Source organism: Erpetoichthys calabaricus, chromosome 14 (genome assembly GCF_900747795.2).
Source record: "Erpetoichthys calabaricus chromosome 14, fErpCal1.3, whole genome shotgun sequence".
Lineage (NCBI taxonomy): Eukaryota > Metazoa > Chordata > Cladistia > Polypteriformes > Polypteridae > Erpetoichthys > Erpetoichthys calabaricus.
The window spans coordinates 89,331,370-89,358,690 of record NC_041407.2 but is presented as its reverse complement, the minus strand read 5'-3'; the positions used below and the strand labels follow the sequence as shown (position 1 = coordinate 89,358,690).

The window sequence follows — 27,321 nt, the reverse complement described above, 5'->3', positions numbered from 1 at the left end:
CAGGAGACTTGTGCTGTGTGATCTATGACTTTGTGGAAAACACCTGGCACAAGCCTAACAGCTGGGCACATGGACTCCAATAATTTAGCATTTGGATTGGGCTACAGTGTGTGCTGTGGTCCAGAAAAGGTTATTGCCCTGGATTAAGTTTGTTTCTTGTATATTTATTATGTTTGTTGTTTATTAAGTATCCATTGTATTAGTTTGATTTTATGTAAAACTATGTTTTCTTTCATTATGTTTTCTTTAATTATTTAATTTGTAAGTTTGCCAAATTTTTTTTCCTTTCACTATTTTGTGCATCTTTTGTGCCTTTAAAATAAACATCCTTATTAATAAAGACTAGGGGGCTTACCCCCTGCTCACTTCGCTCGCCAACCCCCTTGGCCTGTGCTACACGCCAGTCACTTTGTGTCTCTGCTGCTCGTGTTGTGAAGAGAGGGGCTGAAAGCACCCCAAGGAGATGCAGTCGCTCCTCCGAAACCCATTCTTAAATGGTGATACAATGGGAAACAAATAGGTTTTTTTTACCTCCTCTTTGCTCGATCAGCTGCTGGCTTTCTGCTGCTGCTGCTGTGCCAGGTGATCTCATCTTGTGCGGCGCTTTCAACATTTAAAAGCCTGTGCAGCAGCTGTCTTTCTCATGTACTCTTTGTCTTTTATTTCCAGCCCCGGGACTGGTTAAATCTGTTGGAACAAAGTCTCATCTCGCGGGGCATGAGTTCTTGATATTTTTTTAGTTTATAATTTAAAAATGGAATAAGAATCTGAAAATCTAACAACATCACAGAAAAGTTTGATACATTCTGAAAAGAATGATACCAAACATATCTATGTAGGTTTAAAATAATTGTGACAAAAAAGTCACATAAAAACATCACATAAAATCGTTGTACAAAATTGTTTCACTTTAAGGCTTAGGATTTTATATATATAGAGTAGATTTCCACTTTGGCTGTGTCTATCCATGCCAATGGTTTTTACAGTTCCTCTCCCTTGAATGGCATTTTGTTTTGTATTTTTGTGTATTTTGAAGGATTTAAGTTATTTTCAACTATAAAACCCTTTTGCCCAGTTTTTGGACCTGGTTGGGCCAGTGCCTGCCTGTGGAGTTGGGAGCCCAGGCTGCCTGGGGTGAGCCCTCAGTCTGACTGTTATGAGCTAGAAACCCAAATCACAATAAGTCACCAAAAAAATACTCAAAAAGCCCACTACAGTAGGCAAAACAATCAAAACCCAACTAGTCGCACAAACAAACAAAAAGAATCCACAAAAATGCGCTATAGCAAAACAAGTTCTGAAGAGCACAAAAGACACAGAAGACGATGCATTCAAAATAGGGATTCCAAATGGCAAACACAATCCTAATCTGAAATCCATGAGGTAATATCAAAGAAACAGAGCAAAAGGCCGCAAAAATTCAGAAGATCACAAAGCACGGATTAGACACTAGAGAAAACTCATCACAACAGAAACGCATACAATGAACTGCCAGGGACTGCTGGTTTTCTTTAGCCTTCATAGGGATGATGGTGGTCTTTTACAGCGATGGACAGGTATCCCAGCCTCTTGAGGGAACACTCCTATAGCACACAGAACATAAAAGAAGATACATTGAAACATACAACTAAATGACCAATGAGATTAATGCAAACAGAGGAATCCAAAATGAACAAAAAAGACATAAAACAGTGATTGTACCCCATCCAGAGCAGACCTCTGGTTTGGTTTAAGGGTCTTTTTTGAGGCCTCACATCCTTTCACGCTATTGGGAATGCACAAAGAATGTGACACCAAGCAAGGTGTCTGCTTGTCCTAAAATGTGTTTCCTTTATTCTATCTTAAAAAACCATAGAGTTGCACTTCCTACTAAAGTGTGGTGACAAGCTCTACATATATAGAGTATGTGATTCTGTCTCTGGTGGGACATTACAGAATAATTTTCTCACCTTCTTTCAGGAATTTAAGAAGCTCCCGAGCAGAGTAATATGTTAACAAATTTGACCATGGTACTGTGCACTGGGGTACTGAGGGTGTCATATCCATTCCGTAATATTCTTTGAACTGGGGACAAAGGTGGAAACCCTTCATTTAGCAGAGGCACCAGGCTGAAGGACCAACAAGCTGCTAGGAATGCATGCCAAAGTGACAGTTTGAAGTACAGTGAATGGATCATCTGCACTAAGCTCTGTCTGTTCTTTTAAAACTTGTAGCTTGGCGGGTGTTCATCATCAAGGCAGAGAAACTGTTAAAACAATTTGGTGATTGTTTTCGTTAAGAGTCTCCAGCAACATCTAAAAAGACGATAGCACTTATTTCCAGCGAGGTTCCAAATGTCTTGCTCTGAGTTCTCCGCCATTCCAGCCTGACTCGTCTACATTCATTTCCATGTCCTGCAGAGCAGTTCATTACCAGCTAAGTTATCAGAATAGCAGGAAACTGAAGGCAACTTGTTTTGAAGTGTATTGCATGTGGCAGTTCTGTAAGTGCTACTTACAACTTGTCTGTCACAAGTGACATCTTGTGCTGAAATCCAAGCCATTTAAACAGGCAAACTGGAGGCAGTGCCAGTGGGGCCTTTCAAAGCAGGGATTTCAAGTCTTCTTTGGATTTGTTTTTCTCACAGATGGGTTTACTGTGTTTGATTAGATTTGGCTCTTTAATGATGTGTCATCCTCATGTGGGACACAAAGGCCGAATAAAAGCTCAAAATATACAGAACAGGTTTTCTTCAGGGGAAGCTTGTCTTCCATAAAGGTTTCTTTTCTTGGTAGATACATAGGGAAATGTCCAAAGACAAACCCATTTTTTGCTCCTTCAGATGACAAGTAATAGTCAGTGGACGTTTCTACTGCTGTTGTGATTTAACGGCTCTCAAAATGACAAAAGACCCATAGAGCAGGCCAGGGCCTTCCTTAGGCTGCCCAGAAATGGGCATCACCCCAGGCAGCCTGACTCTAAACTCTAATTTTAATTTAATTTAATTTAATTTAATTTAATTTAATTTAATTTAATTTAATTGGCAGGCTTCGGCCCGTCCAGCCCCCCAAAATGGGGACCAGGCTTTAATGTTCTAAAATTTCCAAGGGAGAGGAACCATGAAAAACCTCTGGCAAAAACAAGAAAAACTTTATACATAAAACTGTAAAAAGAAGTAATGGAAAAAACATATAAAAGACAAAAAATGATTAGCCCAAAAAGGCAATCCACTGCAAATAAGACCCAACATGAAATCCAGTACTCAAAAACCTCAAACAAAAGCAAAATACCCAGAATCCAGAAAATCATTATGATAGATGCACTCTTTCCAAATTCTAATGTAAGAAAGCACAATACAGTGGAACCTCGGTTCACAAACGTCTCTGAACACGTACAAATCGGGTTACGACCAAAAAGTTTGCCAAACTTTTGCATCTGTTCATGACCACACACTCGGGTGACGAACAAGCCAGTTTCCCTTTCGGTTTGTGCACGCCAATGATTTCCGCACGTGTTCAGTCTCTCCCTGTGCATTTCCTGTGCACCGAGTGAGCGAGAGAGAGAGAGCGCGAGAGACACACACGCGTGAGAGAGAGAGAGAGAGACACACACACACACGTGTGAGAGAGAGAGAGAGACACACACACACACACACAAGAGAGAGAGAGGGCTGGCCACATAAGGTTAAAGAATGTACCAAGCTTGTTTTTAAAGAGACTGATTCCAGCATTGTTTTAACCTCGTTGTATTTAATGAAGACTTTTTTCTACTGGATTTTAACCTCCACTTCACTTCTGTTTACAGCGATCGGTTCGTAGCGTGCATTGTTGCAATGTTACTTTTCTTGGTTGTTTATTAAATTATGGATTTTTCAAATGTTCATTTTTTCCCCTGTGCTTAAAACTCATTAAAAAAAGTGCTTTTAGCGAGCAGTTTGTAGCACTATAGCGTGAACTCTTGCAATGTTAGTTCTCTCTGTTGTTCAAGGTTTTCTCAGTGTTATTCAATGTTTTTACATTTAGTTTACTATTACGCTCTGCATTCTATGGTATAGTAAACTATATTTGTGCTTACAAATCTTTAACAAAAATATATTTACATACAGTTCATACGGTCTGGAATGGATTAATTGTATTTACATACAATCCAATGGGGGAAATTACTTTGGGTACGACCAGAGTTTTGGAATGAATTATGGTCGCGACCCAAGATTCCACTGTATATAGGCTAATATAGGGTGGGCGGTCCTTCTGATGTGATGTCAGGGTAGCCCCGCCTCTGAGGGTTCCATCCACAAAACACAAGAAACAAAGGAGAACACATAATTCACAGATAGTAAGTAAATAAAGTAATAATAATAAAAAATATACTAAATGCAATAAAAATAACACTCAACAATAAAAAAGAAGATTTCAAAAAGAAAAATAAACATAAGCTGAGGAATACAACCTGGTTGAAACCTGACACAAGCCTGAAGTGACCTTTTGCTCAGGTGTCTCTTGTGGTTCTCGGCTGACTACGTTTTCCCGTATCGATGTCTCTTCTGCCCTTAACCTCGTGTACTTTTTTATAACTTCTTCCCATTTCTTTTTTCCATTGGTACAGATGAACGGTTTTACGATACATCAACATTTATTTCTATATCACATTTTCATACAAACAATGTAGCTCAAAGTGCATTACATGATGAAGAAAGAGAATAAAGACAAAATAAATAAGATTTAAAATAAGGGACCACTAATTAACATAGAATAAAAGTAAGGGCCAATGGCATGGGAGGACAGAAAAAACAAACAAAAAAAAACTCCAGACAGCTGGAGCAAAAAAAAAACAAAATCTGCAGGAGTTCCGAGGCCACGAGACCCCCCAGCCCCCTCTAGGCATTCTACCTAACATAAATGATCAGTCCTCGTTGTATTCAGGGTTCTCATGGAAGAACGTGATGATGACGGTCATGTGACTTCTGGCCTTTAATCCATCAATGAAGGGACAGCACTATGGTTTGATCAGGTGGTGGTGGCGCAGATCACAACAACACAGAAAACCGGAACAAGTAGTATGTAGTATGGATTGTGAATATGAATACCATGAATAATAATGGTAATTAATTGAATATACAGAGCATGAGGATTAGACTAAGATGAAGCTATGAGAAAGCCATGTTACCAAACCTTTAACCCATTGAACCCAGCGGGATGATTTTCAGGCCAGTGGTATGGTGTGTACGTGAAAGGCCAGTATAACGGCCTACCTGTCTACTGTCATAACCCTGCTGTCCTGACAAACGGCCTACGTATAGCGTTACAATACGCAGCTGTTACGCTGCTCTACTCTCTAAATCTCGCAGTCCACTGCTGTAGAGACATATTCCTGAAAGGCTGCTACACCTCTCTGCTTCCATAACCCAGCTCGCCGGAATTCTGGCCTTTATTAAACTTACACTGTTTATGCAAGTTATGCTACTTTATGCTGTGTTTTTAGCTACAAGTCAGTTTTGTTTTTTCTCATAGATCTCAAGACATGAACGAAAAAGATTCCAGTTGTACTTTTTTTGTTTGTCCTCCATAAAGCTGCAACAGGTTAAAACAATCGATGCTTAGTGTGCACAGAGAAGTACAAGCAGATAATGAGAGTGTTTGCCCTTCTGCTCCACCGGAGGTTTCTTTCCTCCCTGAGCTCACTTTAGGGTGATAGGCGTACCACCCCACCTGCCACAGTCCCCAGAGGGGGTCTCACCATTTTTGAGGGAGTCTGGGTGCTTGATGCCAGAAAGGAGTGTTCCACAAGGAAGGGGAACCAGGGGGCAATTGATCGGCAGATGTTGAAAATCATGTAGGAAGTGTTCTTGAGCATGGCTTCTGGGACGAAACACTGATTTGATGTGCATCACTTAAAGGTGTAGTTTTGGCATTAGGTCCTTACAATGGATGGTAGAGAATGATGACAACTACAAGACTGCAAGTGACGCGGCCTGTTCTAGAGCAGGGGTCCCCAACGCCGGTCCTGCGAAGTGGCTGAATGTTTTCATTCTAACCTTTTTCTTAATTAGTGACCTGTTTTACTGCAAATTCACTTCTTTTGAATTCATTTTCATTGACTTGCTCTTGAAGACTTGGACCCCTTAACTGTTTCTTTGTCCTCAATTAGCTGTCAAACAATAGTGAGATACAAAATGAGCCAAAACATTGAATATGTTCATCATTCAGTATATGAAAATAAACAAAGATGAAGGGTCTCAGGAATGTTGGTCTGCTCAGGTCCACGAAACATTTTAACACTGCTCTTAGAAAAGAGAAAATCAGAGAAATGTCTGCTATTGCACACTGAGAGCATCAACAAGCCAAGGAATTAAATAACGGGTATCATTAACGACAGGAATCTGAGCCTAATGAAGCAACTGGTTGGAGTTTGAGGCCCTGAATTAGGTGGTCTTCTGTTGGCTCACTCACTTCACATTTCATTTCTGTTTAAGGAAAGAAATGAAGCAATTTAGATTAATGATGAAATAATTCAGGAAAACAAATCTTAAAAAAACAAGTAAATAAAATGAAAGGAAAAGGAGTTAATTAGCAACAAAAAACTGGTCATTTGTTAAGAAAAAGGTTAGAATGAAAACCTGCAGCCACTGGGGGCCTCCAGGACTTTTTACTTTTCTTGGTTTTGAAAAATTGCTGGGGAGGTCAGGGTTATAGCGCCGAAACACCAGAGAGGTCAGAGTTCACAGGGTTAGGGGTTTGTCTGGTGCCATCACTCTGCGGTTCACATTGGTTTGGTTCCTGCCTTGTGCTTAGTGTCACTAGGATTGGCTCCCGTTATTTTTCACTGTGCACTGGGAAAAGCAGAGAATTGCAGTATTCCTTTCATTGATTCTCCAAGCCATTCGCACACAGCCCACTCTGTCTTTGTTAGCAGTTAATTGTTCTAGTGCACAGTGACATCATAGATTTTGGCTTATTTTGGCTATCTTCTGAAGGACTGCTTGCTATGCCACGCCAAGATGCTGACAGTGTGACTGTGACAGGGTCATGTTCTTATAGTGGCTTCCTCTGTAGCTGGCACTGTTGCTGTTCATCTTTTCCTACTTGGTACCACCGTTCATGTTTCCTGTCTCTTCTCGGAGCTTTCAGAGTCAGCGTAACTTCAGTAAAATCTGAGCAGCACAAGCCAAGAAGGAAAGACACCAAGGACCTGAAATGTGAAATTAAATAACAAATTAAGTTAAATCCATGAAGGAAGCTGTTACTGAGTTCTAGGACCCCATAAATGCAGAATGCAGACAAGCGATTACCAAGAAACAGAAGCAAACATGTAAAAGAAAAGTGTGAGGCCTCGTACGTGACTGCACATGGCTGTCCTGTGCACTGATGATTTTTTAATCTTGTCAAAAAAAAGAAGAAAAAAAAGCTTGAATAGAAAACTGCTTTACTGCCTGAGCTCTGCACTGTAACTGATTTTTTTTAGTTCCATGTACTGAAGGTACAGAAGCAAAGAGAGACTCTGGAGCTGCAATTTTAGTTTTCAGGTTGAGGGCAGCAGAAAAGAGAATTAGAAGTTCAGAATGTCAACGTGCAAGAAAACTGCAGGAGTTCATAAAGACTGACAAGTGAGAGGAAGGAGCTGAAGTGGGCACGAAGAAAAGTGAAAGGGGGTCTGGAGGGGGTTCAGTGTACAAGTGGGCTATCTATCTATCTATCTATCTATCTATCTATCTATCTATCTATCTATCTATCTATCTATCTATCTATCTATTATATAGTGTCTTTCATATCTATCTATCTATCTATCTATCTATCTATCTATCTATCTATCTATTATATAGTGTCTTTCATATCTATCTATCTATCTATCTATCTATCTATCTATCTATCTATCTATCTATCTATCTATCGGTTATATAGTGCCTTTCATATCTATCTATCTATCTATCTATCTATCTATCTATCTATCTATCTATCTATCTATCTATCTATCTATCTATTATATAGTGTCTTTCATATCTATCTATCTATCTATCTATCTGTTATATAGTGCCTTTCATATCTATCTATCTATCTATCTATCTATCTATCTATCTATCTATCTATCTATCTATCTATCTATCTATCTATCTGTTATATAGTGCCTTTCATATCTATCTATCTATCTATCTATCTATCTATCTATCTATCTATCTATCTATCTATCTATCTATCTATCTATTGTATAGTGTCTTCATGTCTATCTATCTATCTATCTATCTATCTATCTATCTATCTATCTGTTATATAGTGCCTTTCATATCTATCTATCTATCTATCTATCTATCTATCTATCTATCTATCTATCTATCTATCTATCTATCTATCTATTATATAGTGTCTTCATATCTATCTATCTATCTATCTATCTATCTATCTATCTATCTATCTATCTATCTATCTATCTATCTATTATGTACTGCCTTTCACACATCTATCTATCTATCTATCTATCTATCTATCTATCTATCTATCTATCTATCTATCTATCTATCTATCTATCTATTATGTACTGCCTTTCACACATCTATCTATCTATCTATCTATCTATCTATCTATCTATCTATCTATCTATCTATCTATCTATCTATCTATCTATCTATCTATCTATCTATTATGTACTGCCTTTCACACATCTATCTATCTATCTATCTATCTATCTATCTATCTATCTATCTATCTATCTATCTATCTATCTATCTATCTATCTATCTATCTATCTATCTATCTATCTATCTATCTATCTATCTATCTGTTATTTTGTGCCTTTTTTCATCTTGAGTTTCGCGATGGTTTCGAAAGCAGCCTCTCCTTCACCGCCTGTAGCTCTATGAATGCTTTGAGAAGTGAGCAGTGCTGGCAAGTGAAGAGCTGTAATGGCTGACTGCTGTTCCAGTTCTTTGACGTGGCTAAATTACAAACCCAAACTTCTTCAGTCTTGACCAGCAGTGGCTAAGCAGAGCCTTGGTTTATGCCTTGAAAGCTCTCCAAAGTCTCAGTGAATCTGATCAGTTAGAATTCTCCCATTTAAATGGAGCCTCGTGTACTCGAGTATCCAGGCAGAAATGAAGAGGAATTGTATAAAAGAGAGACGCAGGGAAGCACGTCTCTGGCTAAAGGCAAGTGGGACTCTGAACATTATTAGTGAAGTGAGTCCTGTAGTTGACACGAGGTCCATGGCGGCTTTCCGGACAGGTTGGCTTATTGCTAACCAAACAAGTGAAATGACCTGAATGGTCTTTTGTCTTGCGGAGTGAAATCGTGCGGCCTGTGCGCCTCCCAGGACCGAGCTCCCCCAATATCCAATATGTTCTTGTGATTTGGCCCACTCCATCTAATGAAATCTGAATGGTGCTTAACAACTTTCAATTGATCGCTCAGAGTGCAAGGGTGATGGCTGTGGTAGAACTGCAGAGGAAAAAAAAACTCTTACAAAAAGGCAAAGGATTAAAAAAAAGTCACTTTGAGGCACCAGCAAGAAGTGAAAATTTGACTGCAATTTAAAAAGTCATTTTTGTTTCTCCACAGCTAAATCCTCAGACTGTATTGTGATGTTCATTCAAGCCAAGCATTTTTTACCCATGGCTGTCACATTGGCGATCATGGCTGCTGAGATTCTGGGTTCAGATCCTTGCCTATGTGGTGTTTAATCATCCTTTTCATGGTTGAGTGGGTTTTTCCTCCAAATTAGTACTGTAATAGACAGGGGTCCCCACAACTGGACTCCATGCCCAGAAGGACAATACAACCAGGCAAGACCAGAGGCCCAAGCAAAATGTGTTTTAGTAAAATAAAGTTAAAGGCTATTCAGGAGGTTCATGTCTTTGTGTCACACTCCTGGGAAAGGCTCCAGACCCCCCAAAAAATCATGGGTTCAGGAAAATGGATCTGCCCTTGGAGTGAACATATCTGGTGTGCCTTCTCTGTAGAATTGGAGCGGCCTTTACCGAGCAAAGTGGGGTGCTGGTCTTTTATACTCGGCCCAGCTATGCATTTCTGACAGAGGTGCCTCCCCCCCCCCCCCCCCCCCACTTTAAGTCAGCAGTCAGGGGGGTAGGGGGAGGGGCGCCTGGGCTGGTTTTGCTGCTGGATGATTTCACAGGCACAAGGATGAACATCCAGTCGCTTTTCTGTCCATTATAGGAAATGGAGCAAATCACATACTGCCCGTCCCAGAAGATGTTTCTGATTAGCTTAGAAATTAAATCTGATAAAGGGAAGAGACTGAGACGAGGAGACGCGTTACACTAAATGTCTTTTTTTTTTGTTTGGTTTAAGCCTGCAGACACTGAGATTTGATTGTAAAAGAACATAAAAAGTCTCCATTTCAGGGGGAAAAGGGGCCAAAACACAAGGCAGGGAAAGGGAGGAGCTGTTATATCATTGGGCATCCTCGCTCTGTGAAGCCAGTTTACAGTCACTCCGTAATCTAAGAGACACACACACCTTCAGGACGTGAGAGGAAATTAATGGACACAAAGAAAACCCACCTGGCACTGAGAGGGCACACAGTGACAGGGCAGAGAGCTCTGGTGTCACAGGGCGTCACTGTGACCCCCTCACAGCCATTTTATCCTCTACACTGTTGATGGCAGACATTCTCTTCATTCATTTTTTGGTAAAAGCTGATACGGGTGGATCTCGCGCCACAAGCGAGTTCTGTTCTTGCAGACGTTTGTGACCTCATTTTGGATGTTAGTCAGAACTTGCACGGTGTCAAAGAAAAGACAAAGAGCCACAAAAAAGTTTGGGGCAGCCCCCTGTATACTTGAACCAGGCTGCAGAACGTTAAATTGGTTGTAGAGTTGTGTACAGAAACAGAACTGTCTGGGTGAGGTGAAAATGGCAGTTTTAAAGTAAGGCAGAGGAAGTGAGGTGATTGAGACCGGGACAGGAAGTAGCATCTTTGAGACCGGAAGTGACGTCATCGGGGTGGAATTTTCCGTAATTGGTCTGCAGTGGAAAGAGAGAAAGGATGAGTGCACCTCGCCACCCCCTGGTCTGGTGTGGAATTACCTTCCTTTGAGCCCTTTAACTGCCTCCCATCCACACGAAAAATGTCCATTAACTGAAAATCAGCAGGCAGTACTGCATAATGCTTTATTATTAGTTTACAGAAAAATGAAACTATTAAAACATTAATAAAATGGCATTGAAGTGATTTTGCATATTTTAGAAGCACATTGATGGCAACTGCTACGGTAAGTGATGATTGTGAGACACGTTAAGCATTAAACTTCATAGACAGGTGTGTCCAATCATGAGATATAAAGGTATGTAAGGTGGTCATCTGAAAGTTGTGCTTCCCTTTGACTCTCCTCTGAAGAGTGACAGCATGGGATCACCAAAGCAACTCTCAAAAGATCTGAAAACAAAGATTGTTCAGTATCATGGTTTAGGGGAAGGCTACAAAAAGCTATCTCAGAGGTTTAAACTGTAAGGAATGTAATCAAGAAATGGAAGGCCACAGGCACAGTTGCTGTTAAACCCAGCAGGTCTGGCAGGCCAAGAAAAATACAGGAGCGGCATATGAGCAGGATTGTGAGAATGGTTACAGACAACCCACAGATCACCTCCAAAGACCTGCAAGAACATCTTGCTGCAGATGGTGTATCTGTACATCGTTCTACAATTCAGCACAATTTGCACAAAGAACATCTGTATGGCAGGGTGATGAGAAAGAAGCCCTTTCTGCACTCACGCCACAAACAGAGTCGCTTGTTGTATGCCAATGTTCATTAAGACAAGCCAGAGTCATTTTGGAACAAAGTGCTTTGGACTGATGAGACAAAAAGTGAGTTATTTGGTCATAACAAAAAGCGCTTTGCATGGCAGATGAAGAACACTGCATACCAAGAGAAACACCTGCTACCTACTGTCAAATTTGGTGGAGGTTCCATCATGCTGTGGGGCTGTGTGGCTAGTTCAGGGACTGGGGCCCTTGTTAAAGTCGAGGGTCTGATGAATTCAACACAATATCAACAAATTCTTCAAGATAATGTTCAAGCATCAATCACAAAGTTGAAGTTACTCAGGTGTTGGATATTCCAACAAGACAATGACCCAAAACACAGTTTGAAATCTACAAAGGCATTCATGCAGAGGGAGAAGTACAATGTTCTGGAATGGCCGTCACAGTCCCCTGACTTGAATATCATCGAAAATGTATGGGATGAAGTAAAGCAGGCTTTCCATGCTCGGCAGCCATCAAATTGAACTGAACTGGAGAGATTTTGTATGGAAGAATGGTCACAAATACCTCCATCCAGAATCCAGACACTCATCAAAGGCTGTAGGAGGACAGCGTCTAGAGGCTGTTATATTTACAAAAGGAGGCTCAACTAAGTATTGATGTCATATCTCTGTTGGGGTGCCCAAATTTATGCACTTGTCTAATTTTGTTATGATGCATATTGCATATTTTCTATTAATCCAATAAACTTAATGTCACTGCTTAAATACTACTGTTTCCATAAGGCATGCCACATATTAAAAGGAAGTTGCTACTTTGAAAGCTCAGCCAATGATAAACCAATCCAAAGAATTAAGAGGGGTTCCCAAACTTTTTCATATGACTATATATATATATATATATATATATATATATATATATATATATATATATATATATATATATATATATATATATATATATAAACATATGTTAAGGCCAAAACCCGAAATCGGGTAAAGTGGGAAGTGTCTGGCCAAATCGGGAAATGGCCAATGTCACTGTAAATTGACCAGCCAATGTCTAATCTTGTCCTTGATTTTGGGATTTGGCCAGCCAGTTTGCGAAATAGCATAGGGCAATCGGCCAAAGTCGAAAGAAAAAAGGCATGAGCAGCGATTTGTTGCGCACTTACATCGAGTGTAGCCTTGGCTGCCGGTCAGTGATTGGGAAGATGCAACGGTTCGTAGTGATTTTTCTTCTGTGCCTATGGATTCCAGTGTGAGCAGTTTCTCGTGCAGAATAGAAAACTCATCTTCTGAACCTGCATCTGACATTTTTAAGCATCTTCGCACCTTGAGCGGACAGTCTTACATCAGCACATTGAATTTTGGCCAGGGAGTTCCCACCACTTCACGAAATGGCCGGCCAAAGTAGCATATACACTGGTCATTTCTAGCAATTTGGACTTTGGTCACACCTCGTGGCTAAAATGCGAAATGGAAAGCAATTCGGGAACTGGCAGAACTTCGGGTTTTGGCCATAACATATATATAAAGTTCGCTGACGACACTGCTATCATTGGCTGCATCAGGAGTGGGCAGGAGGAGGAGCATAGGAACCTAATCAAGGACTTTGTTAAATGGTGCGACTCAACCCACCTATACCTGAACACCAGCAAAACCAAGGAGCTGGTGGTGGATTTTAGGAGGTCCAGACCCCTCATCAACCCCGTGATCATCAGAGGTGACTGTGTGCAGAGGGTACAGACCTATAAATACCTGGGAGTGCAACTGGATGATAAATTGGACTGGACTACCAATACTGATGCTCTGTGTAAGAAAGGACAGAGCGACTATACTTCCTTAGAAGGCTGGCGTCCTTCAACATCTGCAATAAGATGCTGCAGATGTTCTATCAGACGGTTGTGGCGAGCGCCTTCTTCTATGCGGTGGTGTGCTGGGGAGGCAAAATAAAGAAGAGGGACGCCTCACGCCTGGACAAACTGGTGAAGAAGGCAGGCTCTATTGTAGGCATGGAGCTGGACAGTTTGACATCTGTGGCAGAGTGACGGGCACTCAGCAGACTCCTGTCAATCATGGAGAATCCACTGCATCCACTAAACAGTATCATCTCCAGACAGAGGAGCAGCTTCAGTGACAGACTGCTGTCACTATCCTGCTCCACTGACAGACTGAGGAGATCGTTCCTATCTATCTATCTATCTATCTATCTATCTATCTATATATATATATATATACAGGGTGAGTCAAAATTATGTTAAACACTAATGGTACTGCTATGTATATACTTATATACAATTTTTGTGGACAATTTACTGTATGTGCCACAGAATGGTTGAGACATTCCAGTAATTTATCTTGCACATATGAAGTATGTTTTGTGAATAAATTGTTTCCATCCACCCATTCTCCAACCTGCTGAATCCGAACACAGGGCCAATTTAGAATCGCCAATGCACCTAAACCGCATGTCTTTGGACTGTGGGAGGAAACCGGAGTGCCTGGAGGAAACCCACACAGACACGGGGAGAACATGCAAACTCCACGCAGGGAGAACCCGGGAAGCGAACCCTGGTCTCCTAACTGCGAGGCAGCAGCGCTACCACTGCGCCACCGTGCCGCCCATAAATTGTTTTCGCCATTCAAATGTTAACATAAGTTTGACTCACCTAGTGTATATATATATATATATATATATATATATATATATATATATATATATATATATATATATATATATATATATATTTTTTTTTTTTTTTTTTTTTTTTTTTTTTTTTTTTTCATAGGTCTGATCACAATCTGATTATTTGTGTGGGTTACCTCCCAGGTAACTCTTGGGTTTGGTCAGCCAGTCATCAAATATCCTCCACATCTGACACTCTGCCTCAGGAGTTCGATCTCCACAGAGTGAAGCAAACCTGATGAACCCCAATTAGGACGTAACATATGTTGTGTACTGCAGTGGGCTGGCACCCTGCCCAGGGTTTGTTTCCTGCCTTGCGCCCTGTGTTGGCTGGGATTGGCTCCAGCAGATCCTCGTGATCCTGTAGTTAGGATATAGCGGGTTGGATAATGGAGGGATGGATGTTGTGTACTTTTTGTGCTATTTGACAGGTATTGTATGGTATCAAGAAAACACCATTAATAGACACTTGGACTGGAACCCAGGGCATATGCAGGCTTGCAAAGAAGAACATCCATAAAAAAAAAAAGGCTTTATAACCAACATCTTCCAAACCCCACCTAATTAATTCACCCCCAATTACAGACCCTCCCTCCGCCTTTCTCCAGCTGTATATTGCCTTTCATTCATGTATGTCTAATCATTTTCGTCTGATGATGACACCTGGTAGGTTGTCGGGCGTGAGGTCAGGTTGGGGTGGTGTTCTTTTGGGACAGTGGAACAAACAGACACTCTTTAGTTGTGTTGAGTGCTACTGAGCCAAACCCAAATGGTACTTGTGAGGCAAAAATAAGTGAAATCTATTCCCTTATGCAAAGGGTTTACAGGGTGGGTAAGTAAGTAAGTATGTCCAGTACCTTCGCATTGGTCAGATACTGCACACATGCTGCTGAATGTGCTAACTTACTACTGCTTGGTAGTCATTATTCACGTTGCATCTTGCTTCAGGCCTCAGCATACGTATTCATGTAGAGTGAGCTCTGTACGAGCAAATGGATTATACAGTACATGTGCATACACTGAAGTGAACGTCAGTGCAGAAAAATTAATTTACATTAAGACAACTTGACATATGCAGGCAATGAGAGGAGCTCACAACAGTCAGTCAGTAGTCAGTAATAATTACACCTCAACAAGACACTCCCAGAATAACACCTCCACTACTTCATGTCCATGTGCCCTTCACTGGGTAATTCTTTGGAATTAGCTGATGCCTTTGCAATATACAACTTTGGAATCAGCACGCTTTAGGGTGCTAGGGGTTGGCTAATAAATATGTGGCTAAGGTGTCCTGTATGATTCAGAGATAGAGACCAAATTTGTGGCTTAAAATCAGACCTCCGTGCCCTAGGCCACACTGCCTGACTTATAATACAGCTTAATATTTCATTTTTTGGCCCACATCTTAAACCAGTATTACCACAAGATCTGTCTAATGTAGCGATTTTAAGGAAGAACACCCATTGACAGATCTAAGAGGAGATTTTCTGAACGCTAAGAGCATGAAGTGGTTTGCTGTTCAGAACATGAAAAGTGTGGCTAAACACTTTAATTGCCATTCCCCAATGAGAAGTAATATGCTTGCATAAGCAGAAAAAATGGGCCCACAAAAGTCCAAGTTGGTAAGCAGAAATGTGCAAATCAAGTTTATTAAGGAGAAACCTAGAAGGACTGTTACCACAGGGTTACCACAAAACACATTCAGGAATTTTACCTACTCTGCTTTTTTAGAAAGTCTATAAAACGCTTCTGAATCTTGTTTAAGTTCATTTGAAGTACACTGCTGATATTCAGATATTAAAAACATAACATTCTCTAACCTGCTTATTTCAATTTGGGGCTATGGGAGGCCGGTGCCTATTCTGACAACAGGAGCTACGAAGCCGAAATCATCCCTGAGTTGGGTGTCAGTCCACCAGAGGACATACTGACACTCAAAATGGGCCAATTTGGAATGATCAGTTCATCTATTCTGCACATCACTGGTGCTAACAACTCTCGACCATCCATCCTCTCCTGGGTATGCACAACTACCTGGAGTTGTACATTTCATGCTAGATGATAGGAGTTGCCCCAGATCTCATTGGACTCTTGCCCATCTAACATTTCCTTATGACATTTAACTTTCAGCTACTTTTAATTTTGCTGTTGGCAAGATCTATGAAGACGATTTGCCGCTGAGTGCCTGTGCCAATACTTTTGTAGGTCAGCAGGCTTGAAGGCCGGGTCCTCTCATTTAGAAGTCTGTCTATAAGGTAATGCGTGTCTTCTCTTCCAAGACCAGTTGGTAATAAATATTTATAAATAACTAAAAGCGTTTAACGATCAAAGGCTTGCTTACTTGTAACTCCTCACCCTCAATTAGACGCGCATTAGAAACTCTGCCTTGTCTATTTATGCTTGCATTTAAGAGCAGATTGTGTCCCATGGCAGCAGCTGAAATTGTTCTCTCGTTTTTTTTGGTTTTTTTTTTGTATTATTTTTTTTTTTATTTTAGGATGCTGGTTTGAAAAACCACACAATGTAGCTTTATACCTCTGTCCTTAGCACTTTCAAAAGTCTCCATAAATTTATTTTCTTTCTTTTTGCTTTCCCAAGAGGCTGTTGTTCAGTTCATTAGAAAATCCCATTAATCAAAGAATGTCATCAAGGCTGCTGTTGTGTTCTCGAGGGGTTTCTGGGTGTTATTTAGACTAAAAGACTCCGGTTTCACTATTTTCAAAGGCTGGTGATGAGACAGACTCGTCATCAGCCTTTGAATATCATGAATTAGACGGAACTCATCACCAACCATCTGCCTGTATCCCATTTGGGGTAGCGGTGCTCAAGGATTTCCATTGACTTCAGAAAGTGACTTTGAGATGAGAACCACAGTAAGAGCCTCCTACAATACACAATGCAATACAATTCATTCTTGTATAGCCCAAAATCACTCAAGTAGTGCTGCAATTGGCTTTAACAGACCCTGCCTCTTGACAGCCCCCCAGCCATGAGTCTCTAAGAAGACAAGAAAAAAAAACTCCCAAAGAAAAACCCTTTTAGGGAAAAATAATGGAAGAAACCTTGGGAAAGGCACTTCAAAGAGAGACCCCTTTCCAGGTAGGTTGGTCATGCAGTGGGTGTCAAATAAAGGGGGTAAATACAATACAATACACAGAATAGAACACAAGTACCTTATATACTCACGTATAAGTTGGGTCTTGTAACCCAAAAAATCGATCATAAAATCAGACCCCGACTTATACGGCCATTCAAAAATACACTTAATTTTTTTTTCTTAATCTTCTTGCCTCCTCCAATCTCACACCAATTTCTCAGACACATCGAATTTTGTTGCAGCAGTGCAGTTACCAATTTCTTTCACCACTTCAACGACTTTTAATTTAAAGCCAGCTTCATATTTTCTTCTGGTCGAACACTCCATCGTAGATAAGGGATGCTCTTACGATAAAGGTGTATGAGGGTGTGAGATACAAAAAACACAAATCAGAGCAGACATAGCTTCGGAATAGTATTACCTTGTGGTCATGTAGGCACATTGCATAGAAAAGAATGGCAGTGTGCTCCGTGGTTATTTTCAGGTGGGTGTTAGAATATCTCTTGTACCAATAGCGTGAGTTTTCTGCATTCAACTTATACGACTGACATTATAAAATACCGGAAATTATACGGTAAAATCAAGCTCTAACTTATCCGCAGGAGAACTTAAACATGAGTATACACGATAATCCTCAATACAATATAATAGTGCAATATAAATATTACAAGCACAGAGCAGAATTCAACACTAGATGATATCACATAATGCGATTTGGATTTGTTCAGAGTCCTGGAGACCTTGGTCATCAAGCTGCCTCCCCCTATTGGCCATTCCACAGCTGAGTCAGTGCTGGGCCAGCCAATCTGATGAAAGAACCCCTCTACCCGACAATTCCTACTGATAGTGGAAATATAATGTTGGTTTAAGCAGCGTTGCTCCAGGTTGATTAGTTGAATGCACAAATTTCTTCTGTTGTAGGCATGAAGCTGCCCAGGAGCCATCGCTTTGGAGACCGGGTCAGAGTTCCTCCCTAAGGTTCCCCTTTGAATCTTGGCTGTGCTACTCTTGGGGTCAATGCTGTCCCAAGTTTGTCCTTCAGCTCACATAGTAACTTTGAGATGGACTTGTTCATGAGGGCACATGTAAAGTTCTAGTCAACAAAAGATTGGCAAGAGGCAACAATGTTTCTTGTGCGATTATGGTTAGCAGAGTCAGGGAAATGTTTAATTTTTCATCAAACCTTAAATGAAGGAATGTTGAAAATCGTAGACACATGGAATAAATTAGCAGGTAGTGTAGTGAAGAGTAGGACAGTAGGGACCTTCAGATCACAACTTGGACAATCAAGGTGAACAGGAAGTTTGACGATTTCTCCCCTCTTGTTTTGTTCCTTTTTCGCTTACATTTCAGTTTCTTCTCGCTTGATCACTCTAACAAAATCTTCAATGTTTGGTGCCAAAATAAATGTATCTGGGGTGTATAATATAAAATTTACTGTGTGTGGCAGCATCATAGCAAAATGGTAGCACTGGTGCCTTGCAACCAGAAGACTAGGATTCATGTCCTTGGGTGCTCCCTGCATGGAGGTTGCATGTTCTCCTTGCATCTACATAGGTTTCTTCCAGGTGTTCTGGTATCCTCCCACTGTCTAAAATTATGCAGGTTTGGTGGATTGATAATGCATAATTAGCCCCCGACGTGTGTGTGTGTGTGTGTGTGTGTGTGTGTGTGTGTGTGTGTTCACCCTGTCGTGAACTGGCACCCTGTCCAGGGATTGTTCCTGCACTGCACCCTATGCTTATCGGGTTAGGCTCCTGCAACTCTGCTCTGGGTAAGCAGGTTATGAAAACAGATGACTGTATGATGCGAGCTTAGCAATCCATTCCATAACTGAGTAAAGAAAGTTCTGGGCCCTCCTGCTTATGTCTGTAGGCTTTGTGAATTCTATATCCATAAACTCAGCTGGTTGTCATTTTGATGATCTCATTCATCTATCCAGTGACACGTTACTGATTTTCAGAGCCTGAGCTGCTCACTTTTGTCTGATTGCTGCTCCAAGGGGTTTCTTCAAGTTGCGAGACTTTTCCACTTCTTGGAAATGCCAACTAACACTTAAAGCCGTTAATCACGTTTGACATCTAGCGGTCTGTGATCATTTTCTTTCTTGCTTATTAAAATCGCTTTATCATGAATGACTCTGGGAGATGTCACATCTTGTTTACACGTGTGGATATTTGAATTATGTGGAAGCAAAATATGCCATGCATCACGTTGGGTCTCATCAATGTTATTTTTGCAAAAATGGCAGCCACAATAGTCAAATCCTCTCTCTGTTTAATTGATCCCCTTCAATCTAAGACCAGAAGCACCTCTAGCCAAAAACAAAGAACCTGTCACCATAGACTCATTCAGTATTTTGTTGACCTTTATGATTTACAGAATGCATGTTAACTGACTGTCCATTTTTCCTGGATTAAAAATAAACCAATTTTTCACTCTTGCTATAAAAGCACATTTTTATTTTACTTTTCACTCAGACTTTGAATTCGCAACTTTGCTCTCTTGACCTCATGGATTTGACCTTGTTTCTCGCTTCTGAACATGTCTCTCCTCCTGGTCCTTCTCGTCTTTCCTCTTTCTTTTCCCCACAATGGTTCTTATGTTTAATTGGTAAACACCAGGACAGGTCAGATGATTGGTACTTCAGTCTGAGAAATTCTCATAACAGTCCTGCTGCAGACATCTGGAGTTCTGCAATTCAGGACAGCCAATCGGAAGGCACATTTATGTCACATGATTTACAAAGTGATAACTCCAGGAAGGGGCTGACTGATGCCTGCAGTACAGCATGCCTACATGACAGTCGTCACTATTCCTGACTCAGATAACTCTCCTGTTGAGAAAGTCTCAAATGACAGGGTGTAACAAGACTGACGTGTAATGCAAAGGCTTCTTATTGGATAAGCACAATGTGATTGGCTCTTAAACAAAGCAGAACTCCGGAGGTCTGCAGTTCATCTCTGTTGGACATTCCACTTGATTCACTGGTGTGACCCTAGTATCATAATAATATGGTGTATTTTTATGAGGCACGTTGTCGCACTACACTGTTTACTTATTAAAAATATACAAAATTATGTTTTCTCACCCTAATACTCCAGCTTTCCAAAATCCAGAATTAAATGTGCTATTGTGTTTTTTTTACAGGAGTACATGAGATAAAAATAAAGGGATGACTCTGCTGGAGAAGCAGCAAGAGCACCCAGAGCTAGGAGAGGAGAACATAAAGGGGGGAAATGATTTTGTGTACACCTTAGAGAAACCTGACAAAAAAGAACGCGTTACGTGGAAAACCGTCTATTGGATTTGTAGTGACATTGGGTTTGTTGTGAGCACATTAGACTCAGTTCAGTTCATTTTTGTTTATTGTTCTACACTGTTTAAATTGCTGTGACAGGTTCACAGGTGAAAATAAGAAAACAAAAAATCCCGTCAGCAGCATCCTGAAGAAAATAAACCTCTGAAGGGTTCATGGTCAATTATAAAAGGCAGACCAAATGAACTTTATGGTAAACAGAACAACAGGTCAGACAGAACACCAGTCTTGCAGGCTTCTTCCATCGTCTCCTCTTAGAAGTGCTTTTTCAGCTACACCACTGGCATATAGGGAGTGAAAGAAGTTTGGCTCAAATGAGTAGACATTTCTCTTCACAACAAGAGGAGAAACAACAGTTTGTACTTTTTCCAGCGACACAGATTTCTGTATTGTGCATTTCATCTGGAGGCAACACTGTTACCAGACTGATTCTTGATCTCCACTTCAAATCCTGGCCGTATCATTGTGTGATGTCCACATATTCTCTCCCTCTGTCTGTGTGAGTTTTCTGTGGATCCTCCTCCTCCTTCTGCTCAAGTCTTCATGACATGAGCGATTGTTTGATTAGAGACAGTTTTGTCGTGGTGTCATCCTGTGGTTACCCTGTTTTCCCTTTCTGACTCTTTAGACCTTAACAGAATCCTCCAAATCCCATAGTCTCCTATGTTTATTCTTACCACTCAGAGACACTGACATGGTTGACTGCTATTGTAGTTCAGCACTTTAATCTTTTTTTTACAACCGTAACCCCAGGAAATTAGATAGAGTACCAGAACTGGCAGGAGAAGAAGTTCAATTTTTTTTTCAAGTATTATGGATAATATGCCAAAATATAAGCAGAGTACAAATGTGAGTGATGGAATAATAATAATAATAATAATAATAATAATAATAATAATGCAACTAGGATAATATTCATTTCACTTTGCTTAGACTACCAGGTGGTTCTCTGTCTTAGTATATTGAGTGGTCTCTTGTCTGATATGTACTGACATGGCTCTTGGTTGGAATGGCCTTTTGAATGAATGGAGCAGCTGACAGTCCAGTTTTGTCATCCTTGACATGCCTCTTGGACCAGTGGCTGTGTAATTCCCAGGCAAACTCAGACACCATTTTAGCAATTTCAGCCTGTTTATGTCCTTTCATCTCAGCCACCTGTATTCCCTCAGGCCAGCAGGCCAGAACTTGCTTTTTAATAGGTCCTTCCTTAGATTTTACCTATACTAGGTCTGACCTGCAGAAAGTACAAAAACTGTTTGTCTCTAAAGTGTTATTTTTTAACTAAGTACATATTTTTATAATAACATTACACCATCCTAATGACAGAGACAATAAATAGATATGTGTTGTAGAGGAGTTTCTAACATGGCAAGAGGGTGTGAAGCCTTCAAAATGACCTTCACTGGCCATCCCAGAAGTGGTTCTCCTCAAGGCGCAAGTCCTCAGACGGCTACCTGCAAGCTACAGCTTACACAGGCCTAACAGTGGGGAGCTCGTTTTGTAACTTCAAAATATAAAGAAAGACTTCAATTTTACAACAATGTTCCAAAAAGGAGGAGAGAGAAACAGTAAAACATTGACTTGTGAAAACAATCCAAATGAAGAATCTTTAAAAATTAAAATATTTATCACAGAAATGAAAAAATGCTGTAAATAAAAGAATTACCTAGAATATGTTGAATAATTACAGTGGGATTTGGACAGCATACAGGCTTGAGTAGATTTGTGGCAGATGAAGTAAATAAATGTAAAGGAGTATGTAGGAAGTAAAATATGTTGGACGTAAAAATGTGAGGTTTGACTTTGAAGTTGTAATGGACTTAACATTATCACACGCCAGACAGTGTTCAGAAGCCATTAAGAAGGCTAACAGAATGTCAGGTTATATAGCGCCTTGATGTGTGGTGTTTAAGTCCAAGTAGGTTCTGCTGAAGCTTTATAACACACTGGTGAGGCCTCATCTTGAGTTCTGTGTGCAGTTTTGGTCTTTGGGCTACAAAAAGGACATAGCAGCACTACAAAAGGTCCAGAGAAGAGCGACTAGGCTGATTCCAGGGCTACAGGGTATGAGTGAGGAGGAAAGATTGAAAGAGCTGAGCCTTTACAGTTTAAGTAAAACATGATTAAGAGGTGACCTGATTGAAGTGTTTAAGATTATGAAGGGAATTAGTCCAGTTGATCGAGATGGTGACTTTAAAATGAGTTCATCAAGAACACAAGGTAAATTTCACACAAACATTAGGAACTTTGTCTTTGCACAGGGAACCACCAAGTCATGGAATAAGCTACCACATAGTGCAGTAGACAGCAGGACTTCAGGGAGCTTCGAAACGCGACTTGATGTTATTTTAGAAGAATTAAGCGGATTGGACTGGCAAGCTTTGTTGAGCCGAACAGCCTGTTCTCATTTAGATTTGTCTAATGTTCTAAAGTTTTAATTTATCAAACAAGTCCCAAAATGAAAATCCAATAAACAAAGCATATAAATCACCAAAATCAGGAAATCCAAAGAAATAACAATACTCACAAAAAGACTCCCACAACTTTCAAAGATCCACTTCTGAGATTCTCTCACTGGTTCGATAAAAAGTCCGAGGAAGATGATAGCAACAGTGATGTCATAGTGGCCCCCGCCTCCTGGGGCTCCACCCACAAAATATATAGGACGGTGGCACATTTACAGCAGCAGTACACAATTACTAAATCATAGACAAACATAGCAAAAATTACATAGAAATGAGAAAAAATAATAATTAAAACAAAAAAAGAAGATAAAAACAAGCAAGGGGAAAAAACAGCTGCAACACAACACTATGAGTGTGTATGTCAGTGCAGCCTAATGCACTCTCATTTGGGGCCGATCCCCATAATGTGCTCAATGCTGCCATGATGAGTTCCATCATTGCTCAATAATGGAATCAGCCAGTCTAAAACTCGAATGAAATGTTCCATTTGGTGGTCAGGCAGGTGAAGGGTCATCCAACAAGTCAGCAGTGGACACTGTGATCACATACGTAGCTTTGTTCTTACTTACCCAACTTGCGCCTCTAGGCCATAAAATATATGAGCTAGATAAGGATCACACTTTTCTGGTGCACACGTGAAGCTTCAAGATTTCCAGGTTTTAGAAAATGAAACGGGCTGAGGGCGATGTCTCTTTCAGGTAAATATTACTAGAGACTAGGAGACAGCAAGGTTGTTGAGAATGCATAATTCAGTTTTGGTCTTGATGGATAAAAATGCGTATCAATGTATCTTGTAACAAAGCTTGCTAAGCCTGCAGTCGCTGTGCTTTTAGGACGTCTACCTTGTGCGTATATCTTTCAAGCCTTGATTAAGTTGAAGAAAGACCTTTGAAATAACATCAAGCTTTTTGCTCTTAGCGGAGATAAAAAAATGTGAAAATACCACACTAGATTAACTGTGCTCACATTCAGGAGAATTTACACCCTTATCACATTATTTACTAAGCCTGGGACTTAACATTTCATATTTTTGGCTGTTTTATCATCTGCTGAGAGAGGGTCAAGAAACACACACACAAAAAAAAGGAAATTCTCTGCTTAATCTTATGAGAAAATATGCAATGGGTAATGAGAAATTTCATCAGTCTACCTGATCGCCGCCTGACAGTAATGCATTCTTTTTGATTTACGTCTACGTCACCCCCATTAGCCGCTTTGTGCAAGTTTGTGATTTTAATATCGAGTACAGTCGCATAATTGGCATTGATCTAAAATCCTCTAGCTGTCAAGTTTCTTTGTCTCGGTGCCTTGCAGCTTCCGGCATACACCTTATTAAATGGATCAAATAAAAAGCAAGCTGCCGCTGGCAGGCAATCTTTTTCAACTCCAGAACTGCCCGTCGTGCTACCTTGTTGACTTTTGATCACGTCTCATATTGTCTATCCAACTTGAATTTTCCTTTCTTTTCTTTTTTTTTTTGTCTGACGTAGGTTTACAGCTGAAAGGGAAGCAAAGTGAAACGAAGGTCATTGGGCATCAAAAGCACAAGCCACTGGGCTGTCACAGAAGATAAAAGGAGCAGCCAAGAGATCTACCGTGAAGTGAAACAGGAATGAGGAAAGAAGGACAAACGATCTTAAAAGTAAAGGGAGCTCATGGTGACCGAGAGGCTGGAGTCTTTACCTTTGGTGATATGTAGCTGAGTCTGTTAACCGAAGTGGGCTAAGCTTCTTAGACATCACCACAATCGAGCTTTCGCATGTTGTGAAGCTACAAGATGCTTAGTCGATATCGAACATTTTTTTCATTCCTTGGGGTCGAGAATTTTTGACATATTAGGAATTCATCTTCCAGTCCAAGCGACACTAAGGTTAATAACTATTATATCTCAAGCAGGTTATCAACTTACTATGAACACAGCACTCAGGTGATGAAACTTGGGGTGAAGTTAGGCACTAAGGTTGCGTTGTCCTTCCCCAACTAATTTAAAATGATTTTGCAACCAACTCCTCTTCTTTTGCTGTGAATTACCTTTTTTTTTTAACTTTGGTTGATAATGGACCAAATCAACCAATCTGCTGATTACTCCCAGCGCCTCCTTGTTGCTAACAGTTCACAGAATTATACTACGATGCCCACCACTTTGGATGACCAAAGCCTGCTGGGAGTTCAGATCTCGTTGTCAGTTGTCTTAGGAATTCTGACTCTGGCTACAATCCTGTCCAATATTTTTGTCATCATCACCATCATTCTGACCCGAAAGCTCCACACTCCCGCCAATTTTCTCATTGGCTCCTTAGCAGTGACAGATCTCCTGGTGTCAATCCTCGTGATGCCGATTAGCATTGTTTACACCGTCAGCAAATCCTGGGCCTTTGGACAGATCATGTGTGACATCTGGCTCTCTTCGGACATCACCTGCTGCACGGCTTCCATTTTGCATCTTTGCGTTATCGCTCTTGACCGATACTGGGCCATAACAGATGCCCTTGAGTACTCCAAAAAGAGGACCACGTGCAGAGCAGCCATCATGATTGCTGTGGTCTGGGTGATTTCTATCTGTATCTCGATGCCCCCATTGTTCTGGAGGCAGGCAAAAGCACATGAGGAATTGACCGACTGCAACGTCAACACGGATAAAGTGATGTACACCATTTATTCTACTTTTGGGGCTTTCTATATCCCTACCGTCCTTCTGATGATCCTTTATGGCAGGATCTATGTGGCTGCACGATCCCGGATCTTCAAAACCCCTTCTTCAAGCGGGAAGCGTTTCACGACTGCTCAGCTGATTGGAGGGTCTGCTGGCTCCTCCCTCTGCTCCATCAATTCAAACTCAAACCAGGATGGACAGCTTCAGCATGGTGGTTCTCCAGTCTTCATGAACCATGTCAAAATAAAGCTGGCAGACAGTGTGTTGGAAAGGAAGCGAATCTGTGCAGCCAGAGAAAAGAAAGCCACTAAGACCTTGGGCATCATCCTGGGAGCCTTCATCTTCTGCTGGTTGCCCTTTTTTGTGGTTAGCCTGGTGTTACCCGTCTGTAAGACCTGCTGGTTTCACCCTGTGTTGTTTGACTTCTTTACTTGGCTGGGCTACCTTAACTCGCTCATCAATCCAGTGATCTATACCGCTTTCAACGATGAGTTCAAACAGGCCTTCCAGAAGCTTATACGATTCAAGCGATGCTATTAAATGTATTTTGAGTTTGTTTGGTTGATTTTATGTGGATTTGTTGATCCCAAGCAAAAGTAAAGCACAACGGCTTTCATTGTGTTGTAGAATTCCATACCTGTTCGGATATTTGTACACGTGCATAATGCTTTGTGCGTGTGTGTATATGATATAGGATCTCTTTCGTACAACCTATAATGTGCAAAATTACAATGTATCTTCACTCCCAAAATGTCTGACCATCCTGAATTTTTATACCTCAACCTTTTCATCTACTCACTGAATGGTATCAGCACACGAGGGAATGACTGATTTGAAGCACATACGTCACCTTATTCATCGGTACTAGGCAGAACACCCTTGTAATGGTAACTAACACTATACGGGCAGCATAATTAGCCATTCCTGCATGCTCTACCCCAATTTATTATTAATATAAAGATCCCCAACCACAGAGTTCCACCTCTCCTGAGTGAGGCTTCCAAACAATTTGTCACTTTGTGGGCCTTTTGTCACATCCATCATTACATCTTGAGGAATTATCTCCTCATCCTGTACCACTCCTATTTAATCCCAGTGCCATGTAATGGTGCCCTTTATTTGTCAGTGTGGGTTTGTCTATCTTTAGGTAGCCCATCACCAACACACTCATGCCCACACCTGCACTCACCCTGACTAGGCCATCTTGGAGGGTTTGGGATTTGGGAGAAAAAGCAGAATTTCGGGAGAATAAGCCTGTGCAGAACATGGGTAGAATGTGTCAAGGCAGTGACCATGGTGGGATTTGAGCCCAGGATTCTAAAGTTAGGAGACAGCAGTACTAGAAACTATGCCACCTTGCTGGTCCTCTATGTACTGATGAATGTATATATAATATACAGAGTGGTGACTT

General features: G+C 40.8%; 1 protein-coding gene across 1 annotated transcript in view; it reads left to right on the top strand.

The window, feature by feature from the left end:
* The window catches only part of htr1d (5-hydroxytryptamine (serotonin) receptor 1D, G protein-coupled), an 87,455-nt gene extending 60,350 nt beyond the window's left edge, over window positions 1-27,105 (top strand). Inside the window, exon 2 of the mRNA XM_028819080.2 lies at window positions 24,748-27,105. Coding sequence (XP_028674913.1) covers window positions 25,314-26,450 — 1,137 coding nt within the window. The 5' untranslated portion in view covers window positions 24,748-25,313 and the 3' untranslated portion in view covers window positions 26,451-27,105. The remainder of the gene's footprint in view (window positions 1-24,747) is intronic.
* The last annotated feature ends 216 nt before the right edge of the window (window positions 27,106-27,321 follow it).